An 18,408-nucleotide genomic window follows, 5' to 3' on the forward strand; every position below is an offset into this window, starting at 1 on the left:
CCAGCTGCATCCCTGCGGGGTGCTCTGGTCCCCCTTTGCTCATTGAGCTGTAGCCCAAGTTGTAACACTGCCTTTCTGTCTTGGGGGAAATAGGATTGAGGACCCCCCCAGCAGGCTCCATGGGTTAGAGGGTCTCTCTGAGGTACAGCATGAGAATCAGGTTTTAGAGGGGCTATGGGGAAGCTCCTCTGGCAAAGATTTAGGGTGGACTTGGGCAGAAGAGAGAAAACCACCGGCAAAGGGCTCTGCTTGTGGGCTTGTTAGGCTCCATGCTGGTTCTGGTATTTTATTTGATAAAGTTACATCATCCATCAGTGTATTAAAAAAAATAATCTTCCTTGTAAAGCCCTAATCTCCTCTCCCTCTAGCCCCTTTGCCTGCTCTGCCTCATTCCCACGCAGGAGCCCGCCCTTCCACCTGGGGCTCTAGCTCCTTTACCTTGGCTGTGGCATGGCTTCTGTGGACCCTGCCTGAATACGACATAGCAAGGCTGTGGGGCAGTGGTGAGAAACAGGGAAACTCTCTCACCCTTGTTTGAGGCATGGTGTCTAGCCCTACGCTGTCCTTGGCAGGGAGGGAGTGAATGATCTGTCACCGGTGATTGGACTGGACCAGCCAGGAGATTACCTAGATCCGTGGTTAAATGTCCCATTCCCTCTGCTGTGTTTTAGGGATCAGGACAGGTGTGCTTCCTACTGAAAGGTGCACCAATGGCTGGTTTTAGCTTACTCCCAGCTCTGTGCCTGGGAGAGGCAGTCAGGAACTGGGAGCTGGACTACTTCTGAACCAACCAGAGCTTACTTCCAGCCTCCTCCAAATTCAATTCCACCTGCAGGGGCATGTGGTAGGGACCAGCCCAGTCCTCCAGAACACTGGAGGGGAGATGGCTGTGTTTTTAACACATCTGGCTCTCCCCATCAGCGAGTGGGGAAGCAGAAGCATGTGTTGGGGTGCGGAAGGAGCTTTGTGCATTACTAGTAGAAGACACACAAACCAGTTTGGTAAAGGGGGAAAGACAGATGGATCAGCAGCAGCAAGGTACAAAACACTCTCACAAGAAGGGACATGGTATCAGGGCAAGATGGGCTCTCAAGCCACCTCTGGAGTCTCTCCCAACCAGCTCACAGCACCTCAAGGCTATGGAGGGAGCCTGTTTGCTCACTCCTTTGGACTGTGCAGTTGGAACAGACAAACTATGGCCACCAGAAAGAGCTGGGAGCCCCACAGCACTACAGAAGGGCAGACACAGAGCCCAACAGCTCCAGAAGCCCTAGCCCCATTGTGAACAGTAGGCCAAAGATGGCACTAGTGTCAGCACTAGGAATTACCAAGCATCCAGGGGCCTGGCAGAGTTTGAGTTTCTCAGAGGGTCATGCCCCTCTTCTGCTCTGCCATGATCAGTCTCATTTCTAGCGTGGTTTAGTATAAGATGGTACCAATGTCTTCTGGTGCTAGCTGACAAAGTCAGTGTGCTGCCGTTTCCAGTAGTGGGCTGTTTGGACGCAGCCCTTGCTCTGGACTCCTAGGTGCGCCTGGTTGATGGAGATGCATTAGATCCAGGACAGGCTGGTCACACCCTGTTCGAGAGTTCTGTTTTCAAATACGAATTCGCTGCCTTGTGGAAACCCCCTCCCCACTGATTCACAGACCAGGTTATACCAAAGACCTTTAGTACTTTGGAGATACCCAACCAGAATGACTCCCAGGGCGTAGTGTGAAGGGTTCATTGGCATGACTGCCTGGCAGGGCCCCACTCTAAGAGTGCCAGAGTCCTCACAGCTCTGTTGTCTTCCTGGGTTCTACCATGACTGTATTTAACATGCCCACTTGACATTCTTGTTCCTGGAGCTTCCTTGCAGCCTGTGAGGGGCTTTGGTACCAGTTTGACCTCTGACGCCCTCTCTGCCGGTTCCGCAGCATTAACAGTATGGTCACCAGGACCAGCGCAGCTGTGAGTATCCCAAACACCAGCACGGTCACCAGCTGGGACTTACTCAACCCTGCGTCCTGCTGGGTCACCACCTCTTTCACAGAAATTTTCAACAGCCCTCCCCCACTGGCTCTCTCGCTGTGGTTGGCAACCCGCCTCCCAGTAACCACAGTCCTGACTGGCTCGGGCTGCGTGACCCAGAGATGCTCGCTGGTTGTGCTTTTCACAGCACCGTTGTTCTCCCTGTTAGCAGGCAGGTAGAAGGTGACCCAGGTCGGTTCCGGAGTGGAGACCTCACACGTTTTGCCAGTAAAACCGTCAGGACACAAGCAGTCAAAATCATTGATGCGATCATAACACTTTGCCCCATTTTTGCATGGGCGGCTGGCACAGTCATCAATGTTGATGGTGCAGAAACGGCCTTCGAAGCCCACCTGGCACTGGCAGGAAAAGCGGTTCAAGCCATCATGGCAGGTGGCACCGTTGGCACAGGGACGCATCAGGCAGTCATCTACATCATTCTCACAGAGGGCACCGATAAAGCCAGCCAGGCACTTGCAGGTGAAGTTCCTAGCAAAGCCGTTCTCGTCCTGGCACTGGCCACCATTCCTGCATGGAAACCTGCAGGCAGAGAGCAGGAACAGATCACAGGCCTGGATAGGACATAGCTCTGGACCCAGATAGACTTGCATTCTCAGGGTGAAATGCACTCATGGGCTTAAGTGGTGCCTAGGCCTTGTGCTTGGTCTCTGCACAAGGGGGAATTCCACCCTCAAGCGGGGGAGAGAAAAGGGCAGGTGTTTGGGTCCCTGTGCACAGAGGGGAAAAAGGCCGCCAAAGATGTCTCTATGGACGTACACAGACACACCTGGAGCCCAGCTACGTCCCACCCTTCTAGAGATTGTGGCCAAGTCACTGGCCAATCCCACATCAGGAAAAGCCTAAAGCCAAACCTTACAAAGGAGAAGGCTGACTCCCAGTAAGTTTCCCTGAGTGCAAAGCAGAGGCAGGGTCACTGCGTTAACCGTGAGTGACTGGAATCTCCTCTGATCACAGCTCAGACTCCATCCACTGTGGGAGCTGCCATTACAGTTAGCTAAACCAAAGCTCCCCTAAAGACTAGGAAGATTTTGGCTTTGTGCCATAAACAAGGAAATCCACAGCTAATGATCCAAGCTGGGCTATTGATTGATAGAGTAGGAGCTGGAGCTAATGCCTTATGTAATCTCCACCTGCCCTGCCGCTCTCTCTCACCCTGCCTTCTCACATGGCCCTGTCTTCCGCTCACAGTCCTTCCCATGGAAGCCCTCAGGACACAGGCAGGAATACTCCCCATCCCCGTCATAGACGCACTCGGCCCCGTTCTGGCAGGGGAGCTCATGTTCACAGATGTGTACGTCTGAGGAGAGAGAAAGGGGAGGCATTTGGTAAGCTGAGCTGGTGCCAACAAGAACTGTCAACCCCACCCCAAAGGGAAAAGATGAATCATGAGCTGCAGCTTCCCTCAGTCCCAGCAGCATGGCTTTTACACAGAACTCACTGGGGTACAACTCAGTCAGTTCCCTGTCATTGCCTCAGGCACTGGAGCACCTCAGTCCCGCCTGTTCTCTGCCTGTGGCACACAGTAGTTTAGCTTTCTGAGGGCTGTAAAACTTTGGTCTAATTCTGGTGGTTGGGCTTGGAGTGGGGGTGGCTGAGCAGGGTTTAATGGCCTGTGGTATAGAGGGGTCAGACAGTTTGGATAAGCTGGTGGTCCCATCTGGCCTTAAACTCTTCAGCGACAGCTCTCAACGCACTTTTACATTGTTCTATATGGCAGGGAAAGCGAGATGCAGAGAAGGGAAGGCCCTTAGCTGCCCTGTGGCTCTGAGCGCCGTAGTATAACTGCGTACTGCATTCTGAACACCCTCCAGCCTGAAGCGCAGAACCCCGAGACCCCTAGCTGGAGGGCAGATTAGCTATGCCACGAAGCTGCTTCATCACTCACTTCCATTTGAAGTGGACAGAGTGAGTGGCTCCCACCCAGCTGGCTGCCAAAGGCAGAAAGTGTGGATGGAAATAGAAAGCACTGTCAGCAGACCCAACAGTGAGGGAAAGCCAGTGAATACCATTAACGCCACTGCCTCAGGCCCATCAGTGTCACAGCATCAGGGGCCCTGCAAACTGGGAATCAGAGCCCAGCAGCCTGACCACCTTCTGTAGAAAGGAAAAGGGATGGGCCAAATCTCTGACAGAAAGGTAAGACCCCAGCCTCCCATGCAAGCATCACAATGAGAAAACGCTGGTCACCTAAACAGCAACATCAACCTTTCATTTAGGGAATGTGTGCTGGGCTCCTACCCTAATCGTGAAAGGGTAAAAAACAGAATCTCATGGGGGATACGCTCAGGCAGCTGGATTGACACCTGGTGCCTCGAATCCCTGTGCCCTCCACATTCCCCTCCCTTGCTTTGCAGGGCACTTGGACCCTCCCCCCCACCACATTTTCCCCACCTGGAGATCTTTATTGTAAACAAGTTACCAGTCACTGAACCCTTTGCTGAAGCAAGCTGGATTCCTGTCCAGCTGGTGGGACCTACCTTTGTCACAGAACTTGCCAGCCCAGCTATTGTGACAGATGCATTGCCAAGGCTGATGGCATGTACCATGGAGACAGCCCGGCATCCGCACACACTCCTCGCAGTACTCTCCTTCCCAGCCTGGATCGCACCTGCAAGAGGATACAGGAGGGTCAGTCCGAGCACAGCAGCCTCCCCAATAGTAGCACAGTATGGACAAGAAGTGGATTATGCGATGGCTTACGTAAGCCTATCTTCACACACCGTCCTGCGCTTGCTATAGGTGTGTGGGGTGCTTGGAAAGTCTTCTCTCAAAGCGCCCCCAGGAGGCAGAAAATTGCTTCTTCTGGGGAGCCCATCAAGGCCAAGGGAGGAGGCAAAGATGACAGATCCTGGGCATGTCTACACTCTAATCATGAGGTGTAATTGTAGCTGGTGTAGATGTACCCAAGCAAGCTTTATTGTAGCCAGCTTGGGTCCCAGAAGCAGTAAAGCCAGGGCAGTGCCGGCAGCGTAAGTATTCCTGGAACCGTGGGTAATTCCTCTACAGCTAGCCCATCACGCCGCAGCATCACTTAAAGCTAGCTCTGGTAAGTCCACTGAGCTGCGATCACACCCGTGACTGCAGCGTAAACATATGCCTGGTCTGGTAACATGGCTGTAGTGACATTGTGTGCATACATGTCGACCGCTACTACCGCATTTATTTTCTCCCATAAAAGCTGGAGTAGCAGCACTCAGCACATGCTTTCACACACTTCAGCATCAAAGCCCTTTCCCAACATTTAATGCCTCACTCCTCCCAAGGGATGGAGGTAAATATTATCTGCATTTTACAGATGTGGGAATTGAGGCAGAGAAGAAAAGATTTACCCAACAAGGCTACATAGGGTGGCAGAGGCAGAGCCAGTAACAGAACCCCAGACGTTTGGCTAACAGCCTTGATTTTAATTGCTAGTCCACATTGTCCTCCTCCCAGTAATCTGCTCTGTATCCAAGTATCAAATTAGACAGAAAGAAAATGCCTGTACCCTTCCAGCCAAGCTAAAGGGCAGGTGACAGACACCATCAGGGATGCAGAATTCCCCCCAGGGCCCCGTAGCTTTGTACATTTTGTTGCTTTCTTTTTACTAGTATAATGTGTCCATTTCCTTCCTGCAACAAAGCTACCAGCTCAACTCACCCCCTCCTCTCTGGCTCTGGCATTGCAGCAACTTTTGCCTCAGTTTCCCCTCACTGTCCTTTGGCCTACTCCAGCTATAAGATTGGTCTGACCAGAGGGCGAGGACAATTTGAAAATTTCTGCCCTTCCCAGGGCCATAGAGTCCTTTACCAAAGAACAAAAGAAATATCAACAAAACCAAATCTTCAGCCCTCAGCTGGCTGCCTCTTCCTCACAAATTTGCCTCATCTCCTACAGATTGTCCCCATACCTTGTCAGATTCCTATGCCTTGAACAACCCACTGTCCAGGGAGCAGCACATTCCTTCCTCCCTTCCCTCCCTCAGGGGTTCTGGCAGGCTATAACACCTCAGGGTCCCTGTCTCCAGTTGGCTTCCAGCTCACTCCTGCAGTAGCCAACCAGCCTGCCCTGCTTCTCAGCCTCCTGTCAGGCTGCTTCCTAGAGCAGAAACTTTCTACCTCCTCTCCTCTGGGTCTCTCCTCCCCAACTGGGCTCACCCAGCTCTTTATAGAAACAAGCCCTGCTCTTCCCCCAGCTGGGCTTTATCTCTAATTATGCCTGGCCTACCCTCCAAGTATGAGCAGGCAGGTTAATTGGTCTCTCAGGCCCATATTAACCCTTGCCCAGCACATGTGGGATGAACACCCCATCACACTTCCTGAATTGTGGGACTCAAGGCACTGCACAATAATCCAGATGTGAAGCCATGTACAGTATGCCAGATGGGATCCATGTATAGTATTACCTTATTCTACAAGCTCACCATAAGAGTGTGATGGAGAAACCAGTCACTGCAGTACACAGCAGCATTCTGGACCTAACAGGACAGTGGGCATTGATTGTAAGTGTTCCCTGATTGGACAGTGCCCGACTCCCCAATGGGGAAAGAAGAGATGTGTCCGAGAAAGAGAGCACCCGGATTAAAGTAGAACTGAGCTGAGGTGACAGAGCAGGGAAGATATAAGAATCGGACTCAAAACGTATCACAGAATTAAACCTCACAAACTCAATGCAGCGCCTACAATCCCAATAGGCTCCAGCAAGATAGCAGGAGCTCTGAGCTTCTCCACATCTGGGCAATGAAAGTCCGGACAGAGGCAGCCAGAGCTAGCACAGGCTAGCCAGAGAGTCTCTCTGAGAACCAGATGATGGGGAGAAGAGGCTGCCAAGCTGTAGGAGGATTCAGAGAACAAGGGTGACCTGAAAAGGGAAGGCAGTAACTAACACCTCTGTAACCACCTCAATAACAGGCAGCAAGACCACCATCCTGACTAGCACAGCACCCTTGACTTGCCCTTGCCACCTCTTGTGCCCCAAACCAGCCAGGGGCAGCGAGTTACATGGGTCTGTGGTGCCCGGGCTCCAGGAATATTCAAGGCCAGGGGCCCAGCTCCACCAATGTTTGGAGCCAGGTCTCTTCCCCGGCCTGGCCCCTGCCTGCCACCCCCCCGCGTGCCTCCCCGCGTGCCTCCCCCCGGGCCCCAGAGCGTCCCTGCCTGATTGAAAGCTGGGGGCTGCCCTGCCGCTCTGCGCTGCTCTCCCTCACCTGCCCTGCCGGCTGCTGCTGCTGCCTGAGGCTAGGTTACAGCACAAGAGCAGGCCTGCGGCAGCTGGCTGCTGCTGCACCTGAGGAGGTGCACACATTATTGGCAGCCCAGCCCTCCCCTCCCCTGCCACCCACCGGGAGGTGACCCAGAGTGGGTTTCCAGCCGGGATACGTCTGGACCTCATTCACCTGAGCAGCTGCTAGGGCTTCCTTGAGTGTCTGACCCTGTGATCCTGCCCTGCAGGACTATGGTGTGGGGCAGGAGGTTGCAGCAGGGGAGGAAGCCACATGTGATGGCAGCTCCCTCCCCCTCCAGCAACCACAGGGGAGATGAGGGGGCTTCCTGGACCTGAGCAGCTGGGGCTTGGGTAAGTGTTGTGACACCCTTCCCCCCCCCCCGCCCACAGTCACTGTTCCTGCCCCATGCTGGGCAAGCAGCAGCCCCATACCCCACCCCCAGTGAGGCTACAGTGAGGGGCAGTACCAGTGGAGGAGAGGGTTGGGGGGAGTCCTCCTCCCTGGCCCTAGCCCCGAGGCAGCCTGTCTGCACCCCAAGCTCCTCAGCCTCAGCCCTGCCCCATCCCAGAGCCCTCACCATCCTGCACCCCAACCCTCAGTCCCAGCCCTGAGCCCCCTCCTGCACCAGCCCATCCCCCGCACCCAAAACTCCCTCTCAGAGCCCATCCCCTGCACCCACTCCTCCTGCCCCAACCCCTCCCCTGCATCCCAACTCCCTCCCAGAGCCCACCTTCTGTCCCAGCCTAGAGCCCGCACCCAAACGCCCTCCCAGACCCTTAGGGAGGTGGGGCGGGGGAGGGGAGCATGACTTGAACCTGTTCTGGGCATCACCAAAAATTATACAAACCTGCCACCCCTGAAACCAGCCACATCACTGTCTTAGAGGCCATCACTACAGAACTGAGCCACAGTGGGTTCCCCCATTCCCACCTGAAACAAGTAGCACAGAGAGAGTACGGCTCCAGTGACACTGTTATAACTGAACCCTAAGCCAGGATTCTAGCTAATGCTGCTCTTTCTGTTGTGGGTGTCAACGCTACTGTGGCCTTCTGTTATCATGTATGTTATGTGTTCTGCAAGTACCCACATTGCACACCCACAGAAAGACAGTCTCTGCCCCAAAGAGCTCAGAGTCTAAAGCAGCTTACAATTAACCTTTTCCTGCTGTCTGGGTGGCTATCGTTCTCTGTCTAGGATACCCATCACTGTAATATCTAAGCCCTGAGGATCCCTAGTGTCTCTCACACTGCTGTGCTGCCTATCAGACTGCTGTTGAGATTATAGGGGCCACTTTGCCTCTGCAGAACTGTGCAAGTTTGTTGGCTTCAGGTGGGATCTAAAGGCATTGAAGCAAAGCCCACAACCCTTTCCCACAACGAGGGTGGTCCATCCAGTTGGCTGGAGTATGTGACTCTTGGACCCTGGGGACTGAGATCTGGATGAGTTGAGTAGGATGAGTCCCTTTGCGTTCTTTGACCTAGGAAAGGGTTTGGATGTCCCAGGGAAACAGTGCATGGAGCGAGAGATCAGCTGTCCCAGGAATGGTTAAAGTTGAAATGCACCCACACTGGAATTCCAGACACCATACCTGCACTTGCCGTCCTGGTCACAGCAGCCGTGGGCCAAGTTACAGTGCTCACTGCAGTCATCACCTGCAGGACAGGGCAGAGAGTGGGAGTTAGTGCACAAGGAGGTCAGAAAAGCAAGCATAAACCAGTGCATGCAAGCCCCAGGGTTCCAGAACTGCTCATGCCAAGGGCCCCTATTAGGTCAGATCTATCCACGCTGAGGGCCCTGGGGCGATATATCCCTTTTATCTTGCAAGTGCTCACTTCCCCCTCCTTCATTTATCTCTGACTGCCCCTCATTATGTCACTACCGCATGGGGTGTGAGGGCTTTACAAGAGACCATCTGCACAGGGAAGGATCAGACAGTGAGGAGCAGGTGCACAGAAACAGGTAGTACTTGTATGACAACAGCATTTTGGGACCCCAATCAAGAATTAGGGGCACTGGTGTGCTAGGTGCTGTATAAACAAGACAATCCCTGCTCCAGAGAGCTCACAATCTAGGGCTGTGACAAGACACAGCAGGTAGGTGGCTGAAACACTGCGTCTTTGTTCAGAAAACTAACAATGTGCTTGAAAATTACATATTGGGATCATGTCCTTCACCCTGTCTGTGGCACTTTCCTAAGACTGGTTTCAGAGTAACAGCCGTGTTAGTCTGTATTCGCAAAAAGAAAAGGAGGACTTGTGGCACCTTAGAGACTAACCCATTCATATTCTCTGTGTATATATAAAGCCTGCTGCAGTTTCCACGATATGCATCTGAAGAAGTGAGCTGTAGCTCACGAAAGCTTATGCTCTAATAAATTGGTTAGTCTCTAAGGTGCCACAAGTCCTCCTTTTCTTTTTTCCTAAGACTGTGGCTGTTCTGGGAGGGAATATGTATTACTTGTGGGTTTACAGCACCCAGCCCAATAGGGACTCATCCTACTGGGGCCTCCAGGTGCTACTATAATATAATAAATAATAATGATAGTAAAGTCTAGGATTAGCTTCCGAGCAGAAATGTGAGGAGCTTAAGGGCCTTGAGAAGGATTCCTTCTATTCTAAAGATTCTAAACATTTGTGTCCTTTGGGAAAAGCCAAGTTTCCCCAGGATGTGAGGTGAGTGAGGCTGGACTGGCACCGTCTCAGTCCCCAGCAGGGCCTCTATCCCTAGGGCTGCAGATGCTTTCAGAGTGCTATGCTGCGAGGCTCTGCCAAGGCCAGGCTCTGAGTAACAATCCCTCACTCTATTGCAGAGAGGAAGGCAAGAGTGGGGCATTATTACCTGACAGGTGTCAAGTTCTGTTTATTTATTTAAAGGCCCCAAAGGCTGTAACTGAGCCATGGCCTGACCGCGCTGCTCCTCCTCTCCAACACTGGCCTCCTTTCTTCAGTCAGGTGTCTCCTTTCATCTCCAGCCCTCTTCCCTCCTGTTCATTGCTCTCTGCCTCTCCCTCTCGGGTCACCTGCTCTCTTCTTCCTATTCACTGATTATCACTGAGACATGGCTTTCCAGGGCTCAGAAGTGGCCATTAGACTCAGTCTAGAGCGCTCAGTCCCACATAGTCTTGTGGCTGGGACAAGCTGGGGGAGCTCCACTCCCCATCATTGTTACTCTTAGGCTTTGAGAGCCAGAGGCAAGAACAAAGCAAACAGCTTCTCATCCTGCCCCCTGTCCAGCAGGTGTCACTGCACACCTGAAACATGGGCTGGAGTCAGACAAAGAGAGCAGGAAGAGAGACCCGCATGGGGTAGGAATGGGAGAGCAGAAGCAAATATCAGGAAATTGGACCTCTTATCTCGGGGACTGAGCCTCCTTCAGCCCCCATCTTGGAGATGGAGGACTGGTAGCTGATTGAGTCCATCTCCCCTTGGCCTGTGCTGAATCTCGAATCCCATCAGCAGAGCTTATATCAGGCTGCCAGCAAAAGAGACTTTTGGAACATGAGAAGTCAGAGGGGATGGCGTGTTCTCCTCACTGCATCCTAACGGCCTTCACTGCAAGCAGGAGGCAGACTCCCTCTGGCCCAGACCAAGACCAGAAACTCCCATAATGTGCCATGGCTAATCTGGAGCAGCATGAGGGGCCAATTCAGCCTGTGGCTGAGTACTATCTTGTTTCATGTCTATAAGCACTCTGCAATGGTGGGTGCTTTGTGGCTTCACCACTTAACTAGGGCAAATTCAGGATCCAAGTTGGAGTTTTGCACTCCTCCTGCCTTTCCCTGCCTCTTGGAACTTTTGTGTCCATTACCATAATCCAGCCATTTTTATAGAAAGTGAGTGAGCTCCCTATGCAGCCCAAGGGAGTCCTACCCTCTGTCCCTTTGGGCATTGCCTAGCACTGCACTGATATAACACTTCTGGAAAGCAGCCAGTCATGCACAGTACGCCTACTGGCTAAGCAGAGCCGCTGCTCTCATCTGTCGGATCAGCTTCCTTTTGCTGGACAACAGTGATGTGAGGAGACTTCAGGAGCACCAAAGTGGGTTTGGAAGGATGGACACAGGAGAAAGACACATGTCTACTGAGTCCCACCTTGGGCAAGATGGTGATGGGCCAAGAGGATCCAAACCAAGGACATGAGCTGAAGACAGAAACTTCTAAGCATGGTCAATGTGGCCCCACCGAGATGAACACCTACAGAGACATAAAGAGAACAGTCAGAAAAACCCTACACCCACCCCCCTGCAGCCTTGTTGGGTTGCTTCACACATCCCTTTCTCCCCATCATCCTATTTCTCTAAGTTCACATGCATTTTTACAAGGATTGTCCACTTGTCACATTCTCACTACATCTCTCTACCAGGTCTTTCTGGGCTACCTCCTCTCATGGGGACAACCAGCGCTCCAGGGTCCAAACAGCCTCCTTTAAATGTATAAAGCAGAATTATATCTGTGTACTGTATATAATGACTAAGGATATTAAACTGGAGCCCATCCATGTATCTCAGCCTTCCCCTCCAGCAATCCCACTTCCCCAGCATAGGGGAACCATACCCATTTTTATTCAATACTGAGATCACCCACATGACTCTACCAATGCATCTTAACTGCAGTCTGAATGGACAGGTGACACACTCTGAGGTGCAGCTCAGGCTGTGCTGAGGAGATTGCTTCTCAGTCCTCACTGCCTCTGCAATCAGTGCAGCCAACTGCACTCAGATGTAGAGCTGGTGACTTTATGTCCTCTCACTAGACTCTGAGCTGCAGCTAGCAAACCTAATAAAGCTGATGGCTAAGCAGGGAAATTGCTTCTGTCTCTGCCAGACTCAAAAGGGGGAGGGAGGAAAATAAATCCCTCCAACTCTGGCAGGCGGTCAGTACTGCCAGGAGCAACATTTGCAGGACATGGGAGTGGGGTAAAAGCCCCTAGATTTGGGGTTAAAGCTTAAAGAAGCAAAAGCAAAGATTCCCTTCCTAATTAACTGTAGTTCATTCTTTCCTGTTTCTCCTGTCTTCCTGCAGCGCCACTGGTAGCTCCAATGTTTCTGAGGCCATTTATTTTCCATCCACTGCTTGCCCTCCTGGAGCAGCACTACTACTTCCCAAAAAGGCCTTGTTCCTTCATAGCTTTCTGGGGCACATTGGGACTGTTATGGGCAAGCAATTGACACAATAGGGAAAGAAATATAACCAGATCAGAAGGGCCAGGCAATTTTCCTAGGAGAATGATGAGCATATGGAGGGACTCTACCCAAACATGTGGATGGGAAGGACAGGGGCTCTTCTACCTTAAGGGTGGCTTGCAAGCAATGCAGTGCTGGGCTGAGCTAATGCTTGGATGGGAGACTTCCTAGGATTCAGGCAGCGGACAGACTCTTCAGGAAGTGACACTGGTACCTCAGCAGCGGGCTGGTCTGAGTCTGGACTGTCCTGTTGTCTTAGAGGTACGGTGCTGCTAGAAGCATCATTCAAATGAGTTGCAGAACAAAGATTCTAACCACCTGTGGCCATTACAAGTCCCATGGCACTTCTGATTAGCCTGACCAAATTCCACCACAGATAATTACATTCTACCTCCCTGAATTCCCCCTTGCAGTTTACATTTGGGCACAGGATTCTCCTTCACTTCCTGTCCTAAAGTGCTATGTAGTGTTGGTGTGAGCTGTTGAACAGCTGCTGCATTTCAGGCGAGGGTGAAGTGATTCCTGTGAATCTTATAAAATAATTTAGGGATTATGATTGAACAGTTGGCAGCCTGCTCCTCCGGGGCCATTAGGAGCTGAGCCTCATACCACATGTCATTGAAAAGGTCATTTTCCCTTAGATTTCTCATGAAGTGTCCCAGTTTGAGGCATGACCATCAAAATGTGGACATTATTCCCAACGCTGTACCTGCAGCTCAGGTAGAACCTTCCAGCACTAGTGGGGAGGCAGCATGCAGAGACCGTGCGAGCCTTTGGGATTAAAGGCTCTAAATAAACATAAGGTGTTCTGACAATGCAAAGGCAGTATGAGCAGTATTTGGACTGGGGCTAGGTCTTTATTCCAAGCCCTAGGTCACTCTCATGAACTGAAGGAACTTTCTCCTTTCAATACTGTACTCATGTATTTATTAGGCTTGCTGAGTAGGGATTCTGTGGGCTACCAGATCAGCGGGTTCTGGGTGAATTGGTGGATGGGGGGATTGGTGGCTGACGGTTACTGGGGGGGTTGGTGGCTGGGGTTTCCAGGGGCTATGACTTACACCTCTAAGCTCCACTCCCCACCTAGAGCTGCCCTCCTGACCTCTCTGCTTCCTTAGCATTGACTTCACAGACACACGAGTTTGCTCACTAGGCGAGCGTCACACTTTGGAGGTGGGGGCGCACGGGCTCCCTACAGCTCTCTCTTTTCTGGGAGAGGGAGCTAAACTAAACTAGCTGTAAATGAAGGCAGAGCACAAAGTGGATCAGCTGAAAAAAGCAACCACCTCAGAGCAAAGTAGGAGGATTGTCCCCTGCCCCCAGATGCTGTTGGAGGGGATGGCCCTGAATCTCTCTCTGGCACATCCTGATATTGCTCAAGCTCCAGGTTCTGGCTCTTTGAGGCCAGGGCCCGATCTCCCCTGGGCAGCAAGGAGTGTGCAGGGGGTGGTGCCCCTTGGGGTGCACCCCTCGAGGTTCAGTGCTTTGGGGAGAGGAGCACTGTCAGCCCTGCCTAGCCCCCTGACTCCTGTGCACTCAGGCAGGGTCTCTGCATCCAGCCTGACCCCCAGCCCAGAACGGCTCTGCCCCGCGGGATGGAGCGAGAAGAGAGGGACCTGGGAGCCAGGTCTCCGAGATCGCTGCAGACGCCTCCATTCCTCCCCCCGAGCCAGCTGCAAGGGGCTCGCTTAGTGCAGACACGTGCTGCCCCCGCCTCACCTCAGCCACATCCCCCTCCCCAGGCGCCCGGCCCGGCAGGGGGCGCCTCCCCCCCGCCCGCCAGCCAGCCAGCCAGCCAGCAAAGGCCGCCGGGCACCGAGAGCCTGGACTCCAGCTGGCGGTGGGGCAGCACCTCTGCCGGCTCCTGCCCTCCGCGCAGCTGCCTGCTCGCCTCCTCCGTAGGCAGCCGGATCCTCCCTCCCTCCCCTCGCGGCCCCGCACCCAACCCACCGCCCCCTACTCCTTCCCCAGCCCGCAGGCCGCCCCCTGATCTCCCGCGCCGGTCCTGCCCGCCTCCCGCCTCCTCACCTCGGCGATCGCAGCGGCTCCTTTGGCTCCCGGGGTCTAACTCGGGGAGCGGCGGAGGGGGGCTGCCATGCCCGGCCCGGCCCGGCTGCGGGGGGTTCGGGAGGCGCAGGGCTGCGGAGCTGCTGCGAGGCTCCCCGCTCCGGCTGCTCCTCCCGCCGCTGCCGTGCGCTCAGGCCGGCTGCCAGGGGCTGCGTGTGGCTGCACATCCCTGCGCCCTCCCCGGGACATGCCGCCTCCCGCAGCCCGACGGCGAGCGGGAGCCAGGAAACCCAGAGCCCCCAGCCGCAGGCAGCCCCCTGCCCTGCCCCACTCACCTCTCACCTGCTCCAGCCCGATTGGCAGCTGGGAAGCCGCCTCTGCCTGAGCCGAGAGCTGGGCTGACGCCTCCCTGCCCCCTCCCAGGAGATCTTCCCCCTCCGGCCTCCCCCGCAGAATCTGCCCCAAGGTTTTTGTCCCTGTGCTTGCTCACCTAGGGGGTGGGGGGCAGCCACACACCACTGCAAAGCAGGAGCAGGGGAGAGGAGGAGGGAGGAGAGTGCCCTGTTACAGAGCCCGAGCCCCCTAGCTCTGTCCCAGTCCTGGGGGGAGGATCCCCCTGTGATCTGGAATGGCACTGGAGCCCTCTAGGGTCTGCCCAGGAAACACTGAAAGGGAGTGCAGGGCTGAATAGACAACCCCTTCCCACTGATGGGGTGCTACCGTCCCATATGAGTGAGGAGAGGAAGTGGGGAATGACGTCTGGGGGGGAAGGATACAAGGAATGAAAAGCCAAGGAAGGAGAAACCACTGGGTGCCAGGAACCAGTACCAAGGGCTGGAGAAACAGACGTGAAACAAGGAGAAACCCCCAGGACAACTCTTGGGTTGCCCCATGCCACAGGATGCTGGTCAGTGGTCATGGAGATTTTAACTACGCACATATTGCTTGGCAGCCAGCCAAAATCTGCTTCATGGAGACTGACCAGCAGAGACACCAACCCAGGCTTCCTGCTGAGAGTGGAAGATGAGAACCAAGGACTGCAAGCAGCTTCAGATCCACATGGAGAATGGGGCAAGAGACTCCCCTAACACAGCAGGGTCTTGGCTTCTCTGGCATTTCTCTCCTTCTCCCAGTGGCACTAGCACCAGTACCGCTCCAGCAACAGGAGCAACATTGGAAGTCCTTGTGTGAATCAACCACACAAAGATGCCACATTTTAATCACTGCATTATCTAGGCCTGCCTTGATCAAGTCTTCCTGCTCACACTTGCTGCTTTTTTCTGCATACCTTTTCATACATCAGTGCTCATTTCCGCCATTATCAATCATCTCTTGAAAAATGTCTCCATCTTCTATTTTGATGTTTATATTGAAAGTACATGCAAAATTATCTGAATTAAGTAAAAGCTCCTCCTTCAGCCCCTTCCTGTCTAGTTTAAAGGCTGCCCTGCAAGCTCTTCCAGTTTTCACCCCAAGGGATAGTCCATTGCTTAAAGCAGAGACAGAGTAATTCTGACAGTCACCTCCCATCAGAAAAGCAATCTGAATGCTCTGTGAATCCCAGCCCTCCTCTTCATACCATCCACAAGCCATTAACCAACTTCTTCTTCTCCATCCACTCAAGACGGCAAGGATCTCCAGGAAGCTTACTGGTGTGTCAGTCCCATCTTCAGTCAGCTGACTGCTTGTGTCTGCGTGTGCGTGTATAACAAGGATCTTTATGTGTGGTGACAAGGACTCCTGGGGAGCATCTGATTGTTTGTTCTGTCTGCATCTCCAAACCAACTTGCCTCTCTAAAAACTCTACATTTCCTTGCTCCTCCCGAACCTTCCATTACATGGATAAGCTCTAAGCCCTTAAGAGATCACTTGGAGAGGTACTGGTGCCCCAAAGCTTTCTTCATCAGACATAGACAGAACAGCTAGTCCTCTGCAAGGCCTCTCTCCAACCCAGGAAGGCACCTTCCTGTCTATTGCTGTGTAACATCCAAAGGCCCTGGCAAGTTTCACTCTTCAGCATTACCAATCTGCTCCGCCACCTGCCCACTTTCTCCTCTTCCCCTCACCTCTTGCCCAGAGTTTGCCACTTCCTACCACTCCAGAACTGCATCAGTTAACAAAAGCACACAGCCACTAATTCCGCGCTTCCTGTCTCCCAATCCTCCCAAATCACCATATCCACGCTCATCACATCTGACTACCTTCTCTCAGGCCCTGTCCTCTCCACTCTGGCTCTCTCTGCCAGCACTATGATCGTCCGTTCATTTCTTGGCAGCTCTATCCCTACCACACTCATAGCTGCAGTGCTCCTCAAGAAATCACTTTTGACCCCACTGCTGTCAAGTGTGGCCCCAGATCAAATGTACTCTTCAAAGCAAAATACTTTTGAAAATCATCTCTGCAACACCCTTAGTGCCCACAGCATCCTTGGTCCATTTCAATTTGAACTCCAGAGCACTGAAAGCACCCTCCTCAGGCACTCTCCTCCTCCCCTCTGTTGTCTAGGGCTCCCTCACACTTGACCTCAGTGTCGCGTTTGACATGGGCTACACATCCCTCTTGGACTTCAGGCTGGCGTCTCTGCTCCCTCCCTACCTGGGATCTCACCTGTCTCTATAACTGTGCCTCATATGTCTGTCATACAAGACACCATTCTCTTCTCTATCCACCCCTTCCAACTTGGGCACATCATTTCACTTACCTCAACTATTGCTTTTATGCTAATCACCCTCAACTCCCTCTCCTTGCATCTCCCTCCCCTTTTGTCACACACGGTGACACCTGGCTCTTAACTTGCTCCACTCAAACATCAACAAGACAGACACCTTCCCTCTTGGATAGAGAAGGATGCTCAGCTGTAACCACAATTCAACCACCTCCCTTCTCACTGGTCTCTTTTCTCCTCTTGGCCCTAAGTTCCCCTAGTCTCTGAGCAAACTGTTGCACCTCAATCTATCTTCTAGACCTTCTTTGCTGAATCGCTCCCTTCACAAGTCAGGTGCATGAGCACCCATTTCCATGGTCTCCAGAGGCCCCTCAGATCCATACCTCAGTCTCTTCAGGATGCTTCAGCCATCTGCTCAGATGTGCATGGAACAGAACTGCTCCAGCTCTATCCTGGGATGCCTTCACTGGTTCTCCATCTTCTGCAAAGTCACTAGCCTCATCTTTGTAGTAGTAGTTGTATTATCATAGCGCCTAGGAGACCTAGTCATGGAAGGCACTGTTCTTCAAGGCCCTTTGTGTTCCGACTCAGTCTACAAGTGTGACCCTACCTCTCTTGATACTAGGCATTACAGTAAAGGGGAGCAGTGAGGAGGAGAGTACATCTCCCCTTCCTCTGCTAAAAGCAGAAGGAGAGCTCTCCCTCCCTGGCTGGCACTGCTAAAAGAACAGGAAGAACTCCCTTGCTGTTCAATCTTCTTTGACCATTGCCCAATATCCCCACTTGCTCCCTCTGCTCTGCCAAGCCCAGGCAGCGCCTGGCACTGCTAGCACCTTTGCTATGGGGCTTAGGCTTCTCACCTCCCTCCCTCCTCCTCCTTCAAATGGTACTGCCTGCACCAGCTTCCTCGGACACTACCCTGGTGTAGCAGGCGCTTGCTATTACTCACTCTTCGCATCTCTCCCTGTTCCCTGTCCTCACCTGTTCTCACATGCTCTTATTGTGATATTGCCCTGGGACTGACTGCTGGGCATTGCGAGGCCACTATGGGAACAGGGTCCCATACAATTACATTGTATTTTTCTTAGTTTGAGTGATAAGGACCTCTGAGTGCCAGTGGCATTGTGTGTGCTGCTGGACTGAGTGTGTGTGTTATGTATTTGTGTAGCCGTGGTGGCATCAGTGTGTGTGTCTGCTCTGACAGAGTGAATGTGTGTGTACCCATATAATGAGAAGCACTCCATGTTAAGATCAGCGTGTGCGTGTACATACAACTCACCAGGATCTGTAAGAGGGGGAGATGGGCTTAGATTGCAGTA

The 18,408-nt window shown here is 53.0% G+C and overlaps 1 protein-coding gene across 1 annotated transcript; it reads right to left on the reverse strand.

Moving 5' to 3' along the window:
- Positions 1-244: 244 nt before the first annotated feature.
- On the reverse strand, positions 245-18,123 carry DLK2 (delta like non-canonical Notch ligand 2). The gene is made up of 7 exons (XM_073336688.1): positions 18,071-18,123; positions 14,446-14,603; positions 11,327-11,428; positions 8,824-8,887; positions 4,510-4,640; positions 3,185-3,329; positions 245-2,551 (listed from the first exon to the last, which is right to left on the reverse strand). The coding sequence occupies exons 1-7, from the start codon at positions 18,121-18,123 to the stop codon at positions 1,774-1,776; spliced, it is 1,431 nt and encodes a 476-aa protein (XP_073192789.1). The 3' UTR covers positions 245-1,773.
- Between the last annotated feature and the right edge of the window lie 285 nt (positions 18,124-18,408).

Source organism: Lepidochelys kempii, chromosome 3 (assembly GCF_965140265.1).
Source record: "Lepidochelys kempii isolate rLepKem1 chromosome 3, rLepKem1.hap2, whole genome shotgun sequence".
Taxonomy (NCBI): Eukaryota; Metazoa; Chordata; order Testudines; family Cheloniidae; genus Lepidochelys; species Lepidochelys kempii.

What these genes read in the sequence shown, in the direction of transcription:
- DLK2 (XM_073336688.1), bottom strand. Translation starts at nt 18,123, where the DNA reads ATGCCCAGCAGTCAGTCCCAGGGCAATATCACAATAAGAGCATGTGAG. An exon ending in GACCAGGACGGCAAGTGCAG is followed by an intron (nt 4,641 to 8,823) that starts GTATGGTGTCTG and finishes ATCCTCTTGCAG; the next exon opens with GTGCGATCCAGGCTGGGAAG. An exon ending in TGGCAAGTTCTGTGACAAAG is followed by an intron (nt 3,330 to 4,509) that starts GTAGGTCCCACC and finishes CTCTCTCCTCAG; the next exon opens with ACGTACACATCTGTGAACAT.